We start from the raw sequence: 9,784 nt of genomic DNA, 5'->3' as shown, positions 1-9,784 counted from the left end.
TATATATATATATTTGCAGCGGGGGATGAGCATCTGCTTCCTGAAATTGTATAACAAAGGCTTTGGGAGCTGAACCCAGACGCAGACTGGTTTCCACATCTCAAGCGTTAATTAATTGACTTTAGAACGATGATTGCCCCTTCCATCACCCACCCCCACCCATCCTTCTTCTGTCTGCCCCCCCCTCCCGGCCGGTGGCCGCTTCAAGCTGTCAGGAGCAGGCTATAAAACAGAGAGGGGCGGCCCAGAGGAGGCAGCTCACACAAGGACTGTGCAGCTGGTCGCGTCCTCCAACCGTCTGCGTGAAACCCGGATGATTTCAAACACTGCGTGGAGGTAACAACTTGTACTTTGTTTCACCGGCGCGGGGAACAAGTCAACCTTAAGGTCCTTAAAAGGAAAGGCAGAAGAAGTGTTTTTGCGGAGCTTATTTGGGGGATGCTGGCTCCTCGCGCGCTCCGCTCCTTGCTGCTGTGCGCGCTGAGCTGCGCGTGCGGGCTCCGCTCAGGAGCAGCCTCGCGCCTCAAGTCTCAGGCGGCTCTGCCCATCCAGTCTGAGAGGGAGCCGCTGCCCTCCAAGGGCCTGTCAGGTAGGTGAAGCTGCGCGCGGAGGAAACTTTTGTGTCAGAGCTGAACAGAGCTATGGCCGCTCAGATATCAGAGCCTGATATAAAACCAATTAGTTCACTCGGCTAACACATCTATGTACAATTGACAAACTTAAATTCTTCATTTTGCATCTTGAATAATGTTTAACTCAGGGAGCTAACATATTTTATCATTTTAATTCCAATTAATTAGTCTCATTTTTGTACCTTAGCACAGAGGTTCTCAAACATTTAGGGTCTGGGGACCCCTTACAAGGGTGAAAATTTTCAGGGACGCCCTCATAAACCCCATGCTGTAATGCAAAAATAATTTATTGTTCCTTTTACCCCTAAATGCCATTGCAATGTTATTTTTTTTTTGTTTGCTTTAGTATGTTTGTTTTACTAGTGCATTATTTCCCATATGCATTTAAAAATCAAATTACCAATTTATTGACAATTTTTGAGAAGCCAGACGGCTCACGGACCCCTGGGGGTCCTGGGACCCCAGTTTGAGAACCTCTGCACATCTGTTTTTTTTTTAAAGCTCACCTCCAACAACATCAGGTTTTTACTGGTGTATTTTTGTGTCTCAGCAAAACATCAAAACAATGTCTAGATTTTTTTAAATGAAACTAATCATTGGATGCATATTTACAAGTAATAAACTTTTGCAGTGAATCCAATTCAAGAAGGCTGCCACAGCTCTTCAGTAGTCACCACTAAAGTAGATAGGCTATAAATCATTCAGTTTCACAGACATGGAGCTAAAATCTAATATGATAGGCTTGTAGTTGAGAGTCATTCACAATCCAGTGTGAGATGACTGGCAATTACTGAACAAACAGATGCATTGGATTTACCTAACCAAATCATGTCAACTGAATTGTGTAAATGTAATGCATTTACTTTTAAAGTGCATTTAAAATTGCTTTAGCAATTCAATTTCAGCACCTTGTGTATATATTTCTGTGAAAGGCGCTTTATAAATAAAACTTTACTCACTCACTCACTTTACATTTACTCAATTCAGTTGTGTCAAAACTTTAATATAAAAACAATGGGTGGTATTCAAGGCAGCTTGACCTTTTTTTTTTAAAGAAATTGTTAGCTACTCCTACACTGGAAAGTCCTATAAACAGATTGCCTTCTTTTACCTGTGAGCTGTACGTGAAGTGGTAGCCAAAACACAGCAATGGTTGAGATAGCGTCCTCCCATGTGTCCCACTCTGATGACACACAAAGTTGGTCTTTGTGAGTTTCCTTTAAAACATTTCAGCTCCGTTTTGTTGTGCATTTGTTGGCCTAAACAAGCGGCAAAGCCGTGACTCATAACAGCAGTGGATGCCTTTTAATTCACGCAGAGCTCGCTGTGGTTTTTACAAAGTAAAACTACTGGAAGAGTGCAAACCAGTAAGAGCTGTGTGTTAAGCACCGCCTCATACCGTATAATTCAATGTTGGAAACTGTAATCAATCCACTTTCCATTACAGCCACCGGCTCCTGCCACATGATTTATTTCAGCAGAGACAGACAAGTGGCAGTTGAAGCCAGCAGCTCACAGTTTGGCCCTTCTTTAAAAAAATCTGGACTGTTTGTTGTGTAATACTGTAAGGTGGGCGATAGTGTTTTTGTCTCTCTGTGTGTGTTTGTATAATTGTTACTAATAGTTTCTCACTGGATCATTGGATCCACAACACACAACTGATTACTTTTTGGAGTTAACCGAATTCAAGATGGCTGCCGCAGTCAACTTATCTTAAAAAATTACAAAAATGCTTCTAACCCAGTTTTTCTAATATTTGCTTGGAATTTGGTGTGGTCACTGAGACCCAACACATACTCAGAACAAGAGATTGTGCAAGTACAGTAATTGCAATCAAACCATTTTGAGTCAACTCTGCTGTTACATTTCACAAGTCACTGAGTATTTAATGTAACTCAGATGGATGTACATCTGCAGCAACCCTTTAAGTATTGCTTAGTCTACAATGTTTTCTAAAACTTTAGCATTAACCGTTGAAGGCAGCTTTGTCTTTTACCAAAATATTTAATGAACTGCAAGATGGATTTTAATGAAATGTTCAGTAAGTAGAAATCTGGACATTTACAGTTGATTCATTATTGAAATAATCAAATTTCTTGCAAAGTTAATCAGCTTTGTCCAATGCAAAAATGTTTATAACTCAGTCTATTTTAGAGATATTGAGCTAAAATCTGTAGTTTTCATAGCTGAGAGTCATTCACAATGACCCTTTGATGTTTTGCAATAAATTCTGAAAAACAGTATTTTTAATGTTTCACCAGAACCACTACAAATCTGTCATTTTTCACCATAGATCAGGGGTTCTCAAATGTTTTGGGTCTGGGGACCCCTTATAAATCCCATGTTGTTTTGAACATATGCTGTCATTTTAACCCCAAAATGTCATGGGAATATTATTATTGGTTTGGTTTAGTGTGTTTGTTTTACTAGTGCGTTGCTAACCATATGCATTTTTTAAATAAAAAACAATTTAGAGAAATCTTTTGAGGACCCCCAACATACAACGGGCTCCTGGGGGTCCTGGGACCCCAGTTTGAGAACCTCTGCCATAGACGATCTAACTCTGGCATTAAAGCTAACAGATGATATGCAAAATTTTATGGAATTTTAGGACTTTAACGACATTTTTTGTTTATTCTAAAATTCCAGTATTAACAAGTGTGGTAGATCTTATCGGTAAAACTGCTTGTAGACATGTTGACAGTTTCAACATAAATCACTGTGATACTCCTTAACAGCCTAAACACTCAATTATCCCTTTAGTATGGTAATAATAACACTAAGTACTATTTTTCACTGCCTTAACAACATACACTGAAGTCCCCACAAATTAAAGCAGACTTTTAGGTTTACAATCCTGGTTTAGAAGTGAACTCTAAGAAATTAAATGTTATTGCACTAGATTCAGTCAAAAAATTGACAAACTTGATTGCTTTGTTATACAAAGTAACAATTATCTAAGGCTATGTTCTCATGAGAAAGTTTAACATATTCAAATGACTCCATTAAGGAATGCATTGCACTTTCCACTTTTCATGTCAGAGTTATAAACCCAAATCATCTTAGCCATTTTGTTTAAACCTTTTAAAACATTAAGCAAAAATCTCATGCAATAAAGTGTAATCTCTGTTAGTGCTTAGAATATTTGTTGGAACTCTCAGCTAAACAACTCAGTGTGTCTAAAGGAATACTAGTTAGTTTAAGTGTTGGTTAGTTTTTGTGATCACTTTGAATTGGATTGACTCCAGGAGTTCATCAGTTATAGACATACAACTTCTGATTACTCAGAGTTTGAAAGATATTTAGCTCTCAGACAAACAACGTAAACGGTAATTGTAAGGTTTAAAGCAAAGATGCTGCTTAATGAGATTGAATTGTCTGTTGCACACTCAGCCACTTGTAGTTGTTTTTTTAATTTTTATTTTTATTTTTTTTTGCAGGGGTCATCACAGTGCGTTAACTCAATGAGAGATTTGGCAATTGATTTATGTTGGATGACCCTCCCAATGCAGCCTGGGTTCAACCCTGCTGCCTCAAGATTATGAGACTGTGATTGATCGCCAAGCCACTGTAGTCCAATCACTCTCAGCTACTACCACACCAAACTGTGGCTCAATATCTTTAAAACTGGCAGAGCTGTAGCCACTTTGTGGTTACAAGTCATATGTGGCAGCTGTCTTGAATGAAATGTGTTTTTGTCTGTTCAAATCTAATTTGATTAAAGCACAATAGCAAGTAATAAAACTAAAAGCATAATATTCAAGATCAAACAATGGTTTAGTTGTTTTAACATGTAAATATCAACAGAAAGTGATCTCTGTAATTATTTTTTTTCTTGTAGAATTTTTTGTGCTTTGTTTGCTATCACCATCACCAGTCATTAAATCCCTTAGAAAACCTTTTTCCTGGGAATGGCTGACAGACTTTCTGGGAACAGTTTGTGTGTCTGCTGCTGGCTTGTTTAGATTAGACCGGGTTGGAAGGTTGAGCACCAAAACTTGTGAAGCATCCAGGGAGATTTGATCACTTCCAGCATGCCTCGGCACAGAACTGCACAAGATCAATTTGCTGTTAAGAGTTGAATAAAATACAGTGGACTAGTGTGTTTGAAGCTGAGCAGAGTAACATTTTTAATTCTTTATCAGAGTTGCATTTTTTTCTTAGTGTGTATTCACACCTGACACATTTGGTCCTCTTTAAACGGACCGGAGTTCGTTTCCAGTGTTGGTCTGGACCTTTGGTGCAGATGTGAATACACTCATGCAAACTCTTGTGCGGACCACCCCACTGGACCAAGACCCACTTTTTGAGGTGGTCTCGGTCCGCTTCCAAACGAACTCTGGTACGATTCTCCTCAGTTCACTTCTGGTGTTAATACAGACCTGACTGCATTAAACATGCCCTTTTTTGGACTTCACGGGCCACCGTTGCTAAGCTAAATGAACTGAAATCATACCTGATTCATTGTCTCCTGCTTAGCAGCTCTGCTGGCAGCATGTGGTGGGTCAGAACATGCAGAGCATCTCGTCTCCTTTGGGTTGCGGGACACATTTACTGACGCCGCTCCAAAATCAGAATATCACCGTGAAACCACCATTTAATTAGCTGCTTCTGACATTTTACATGGTAATGCAGTTGTAATAATGACACAAGTGTGAACATCAGAACCGTAGCATGCAGGACTTCCATGTTTTTTGTTTTTTCTGGGTCTGTGTGCTTAACCACCCCCCGTCCTTTCTGTTCAATGGGAGCAATGATCATCATCCTTGTGGCTTTGTTCACAAGTTATAGTTCATTTGCAAAAAAGCCCAATGTGAATGCAAACCACACCAAACAAACAAACTAACAAACAAACTAAATAAATAAATAAATAAATAAATAAATAAATAAATAAATAAATAAATAAGCGGACCAAAGAACTTTCCTGGTGTGAATACACTTGAAAAAAATGCACATCACCCATCAGGACACATTTTTAGGGTAACGACAGAGTCGTAGCTGTTTTCAAGCTTAAACAGAAATTTCTTTATCCCAGATCTCATGCAATATTGGAAGATGCCACCCTCAGAGTAAATGTTAATGACTTTCAGCTACCAGATCACACTTCAAATCAAAATCAGTGATAGACATTTTTGTCTTTTTCAAAGTCATTCGGTAGTTGTTTTGGTACACGTAATGACTACTTTCTGATAGGGTCATTAAAATCCATCTGGTGATTTATGAATGGTTTTGCTAACAAACAAACAGGGCCGGTTTCAAAAGTTCATTTGTTTTGTTTAGATTTGTACAGCAAAACTCTTTAATTTTAAATGTTATATCACCACAGCAAATAGCACAGTATTTGTAGAACTGATTATACTGTAGCTTTTTAAGATCAGTTGGCTTTGTCGGCCCTTTTAAATGGGGTTGTAAGCATATATCCAATGATTATTTCCTGAACTATTATTAAAATTTTGATGAACTATTTTGTTAAATGGCAGACGTATTTAGAAAAAAAAAAACAGTTGTGCATTTTTGCCATTTTTGTGTTTTAAAGCCAGGTGGCTTTGACAACCATCTTGAATGGGGCCAACTCCAAATGGTTTTGTCTGATTGCTTTAATGATATAATTTTACTGAGCCTTTAATGAAGCTGATAGATAGTTTGGAGAAGCTAAAGAATATGGATTACAGCTACAATATGAGCCGGCTGTGGCAGAGTGATTAGGAGAGTCGTCCTGGAACTGGAAGGTCACCGGTTCAATCTTTCATTCCAGCCGTCTCAGTCGTTGTGTGCTTGGGCAAGACACTTTCACCCACCTTGCCTGCTGATGGTGGTCAGAGGGTCCAGTGGCGCTGGTGCATGGCAGCCAGGGCAGCTGTAGCTACAATGTACAGGGGTTAGACAAAAAAAACTGCAACATCTGGTTTTAGACCATAACATCCCTTTCAGACAGCTCTTGCATCCACAGTTAATCCTGTTGGATGTGGTTCATCCTTCTTGGTGGTATGATAACATTACCCTGGATACTGTGGCTCTTGATACATCACAAAAACTTGCTGTCTTGGTCACAGATGCACCAGCAAGACGTGCACCAACAATTTGTCCTCTTTTGAACTCTGGTATGTCACCCATGATGCTGTGTGCATTGCAATATTTTGAGCAAAACTGTGCGCTTACCCTGCTAAATGAACCTTCACACTCTGCTCTTTCTGGTGCAATGTGCAATTAATAAAGATTGGCCACCAGGCTGGTACAATTTAACCATGAAACCTCCCACACTAAAATGGCAGGTGTTTCAGTTTTATTGTCTAACCCCTATAGTTTACCACCATCCGTGTGTGAATGTGTGTGTGAATGGGTAAATGCCTGAAGTGAAAAGCTCCTTGGGGTCCATGTGAACTTGATATAGCACTATATAAGTTCAAACATGGATTACTGCCACAATATGTTTATGTTTATGTTTATTCTTGAGGACAGCTCTGAGTAATCTGCTGTAATGTTTTACAGGATGTTCATTTGGAGGTCGATTTTATTCCCTGGAGGACACGTGGCACCCAGATCTGGGAGATCCCTTTGGTGTCATGCACTGTGTTCAGTGTCACTGCGAACCTGTGAGTCTTGTGTAGGCCAATTACTAGTTTTAAGGTATACCACTGTTAAAATTCAAGATGTCAAAACATTTTTTCTGTCTTACATCCCTAAAAGATACACAAGAGTTTTGTTGTTGTTTCTTTGTTCTGGTTATATGGAACACCTCTTCTGCCTGCTGTACTAAGTCCTAAGTAATCAGATTAGTACACTAGGTTAGACTTAGTACAGATGAGGTTGAAAATGACCTATTATCTTGTGTTTTTAATATGACTTTTTATTGCAAATTTTATCTAGGTAACTCAGTCAGTGTGGTACAGTCAGTATTGACGTAATTTCCCAATAAACCATATGAAACCACATTCCAATTAGCCTACAGGCTAATGTATTGCTGCCGCTGACTAGTTGCAGCACTGTCACAATATAATCGAGAGCTCTACTATGTATGTCATGTAAATAAACATTGATTTTAATACATACAGTATGCACAGAAAATGCACCACTTGTACAAGTTAACTTGCTAAAGCTGTGAGTAGCCGCCATCTTGAAATCAAAACTGGGGGTAGTTGCATTCACTCCCGCTATACGAATGGGATTTACCACTGCAGGGGGCATTCCAGTTTAAATTTACAAATGGGAGCAAGAAAATTTTCACTTCCCGTTCCTACTGGAACATAGCATAAGAACACAGCAATGAGCTTACACCAGTGCTGTAGAATTGAAGGTAAAGGTTATCAGATGGATATACACAACCGTAGTCCGTCCTACGCTATTCTGCTTTATGGGTTTGAGTCCAAGTTGGGGTGGCAAGAGTGATGCTCACACATGTGCAACGTGTGGCCTGCCTGAGCATCACAGATTCCATCAGAACAATACCTATATCAGCCCTTGAAGTACTGGACCTGGCTTCACTATATTTGCATATCTTAGGGATGTTTGCATCCAATGTAGTAAGACTACACCAGTCTGGTAGGTGGGAAAGCCTATCTGACTCACAGCACACTAGAATCTGGGACAGGGCAGTCACTGCTGTTTCAGTAACTGCAGGCCGCGGAGACAGCATGGTCAAAAATACAATTTTGAGCCGAGTTCTAAGACAGAGATTGAARATAGGTCAGCCTGGAGTAACTTCTCGATGGCAGACATTTCTCCCAATCTCTTCTAATATTTTACAGATGGATCTCTTCTGAAAGGGTCAGTAGGTGCAGGGGTTCACTTAAGTCATTACTTGCTTGAGAGTGTGCCGAAGCAGTCAACCAACTGAGAAGAGATAACAGTGTTACTGTTCAATGGGTACCAGGACATACTGGCATTTATTGCAACCAGAGAGCTGACTACCTCGCAAAAGCTGTCAGTCAGGCCCACTTCAACGGACCAGAGGCTGTTGTAGGTATCTCAACAACAGTCTGTAGGACTGCCCTACAGGCCTGGATCAGACGTCAACACTCAATCCACTGGAGGGAGCTTACAGGCTGTAGACAGACATGGGAACTGATAAATGACCCAAATCATAGGTTTGGGGAAGCTCTCATTGCCCTGACAAGGCAAACCTTAAGTACACTGGTTGGAGTCCTAACTGGGCACAACCTGCTCAATCGCTACAAAGTGGTGATGGGACTTGATGACCGTGGTCAGTGTGATGCCTGTGGCATTGAATTAGAGACATCTTTGCACTACTTAGGCCACTGCCTGGCTCTGAGTAGTCAAAGGAAAAGAGAATTGTTGGGGACCACTTTATGGACCTAGAGATGTTCAGAACACTGAGTGTTTCTAACCTTGTGTCCTTCATCCGGGGAATGCAAAGGTTTGAATAAAGCTCAGTGTCTTTTTGGGGAGACCAATGGGCCCATTTATGAGAATCCCACTCATATGTTTTTTTATCCTTCCCCACTCACTATAAAACATAACTTTAAAAAGAGCTGAAGAACAAGGATGAAGAACAGCCTGTTGACTGCAACACATTTACCTGTGTTCTCTCTGTCTCCATATTTATATCTGTGTAGTAAACTTGGGGAAAAATACATATAAGTAAATATACTTTTTAGAACTATTATACTACTCTACCTCTAAAATTAGTAAGTAAGATGCAATATGTTTTGACAGTGATAGTATTATTCATTTCAGTTTTGCTTTAAAAAAAAATCTTGTGCTGCATTTATAAATGTTTAAATACAGTGAAACGGGTATTTTTGCACGACTTTATACTGTCGGAATCTCATGCCTGCCCATGCCTAGTGCCCATTGCACTTTATTATGCCATTTTTACTTTGTGTGTGTTCTCACTCTAACTTGGTTCTTACCCTCCGTGAGCTCACTGTTGTGTCTGTTTTTCTGTTAGCAAAAGAGTCGTCGTGGTAAAGTGCTGGGGAAGGTAAACTGTAAGAACATCAAGCAGGACTGCCCAGAGCTGGACTGTGATGATCCCGTCCTGCTGCCAGGACATTGTTGTAAAACCTGTCCGAAAGGTAATCATTTTCAACTCCATCTCTTCTCATTGTAAAAAGATCTTGGCCTAAAACTCTGGAAAGACTTATAGTAGGCAATATTCCTTAATACAGTATATCTTATATCCTATATTTATG

The 9,784-nt window shown here is 39.8% G+C and overlaps 1 protein-coding gene across 1 annotated transcript; it reads left to right on the top strand.

Moving 5' to 3' along the window:
* Window positions 1–197: 197 nt before the first annotated feature.
* Window positions 198–9,667, top strand: LOC106527876 (chordin; the record flags this gene model as incomplete). Its single annotated transcript, XM_014022889.1, is given in 3 exon segments — window positions 198–589; window positions 7,122–7,225; window positions 9,541–9,667. Coding segments are annotated over 3 exon segments (382 nt in total), but the record flags the coding sequence as incomplete, so codon positions are not given.
* Window positions 9,668–9,784: the final 117 nt, after the last annotated feature.

This window comes from Austrofundulus limnaeus, unplaced genomic scaffold (genome assembly GCF_001266775.1).
Source record: "Austrofundulus limnaeus strain Quisiro unplaced genomic scaffold, Austrofundulus_limnaeus-1.0 Scaffold346, whole genome shotgun sequence".
Taxonomy (NCBI): domain Eukaryota; kingdom Metazoa; phylum Chordata; class Actinopteri; order Cyprinodontiformes; family Rivulidae; genus Austrofundulus; species Austrofundulus limnaeus.
The sequence above is the reverse complement of the archived record's forward strand: the minus strand, read 5'-3'. Positions and strand labels throughout refer to the sequence as shown.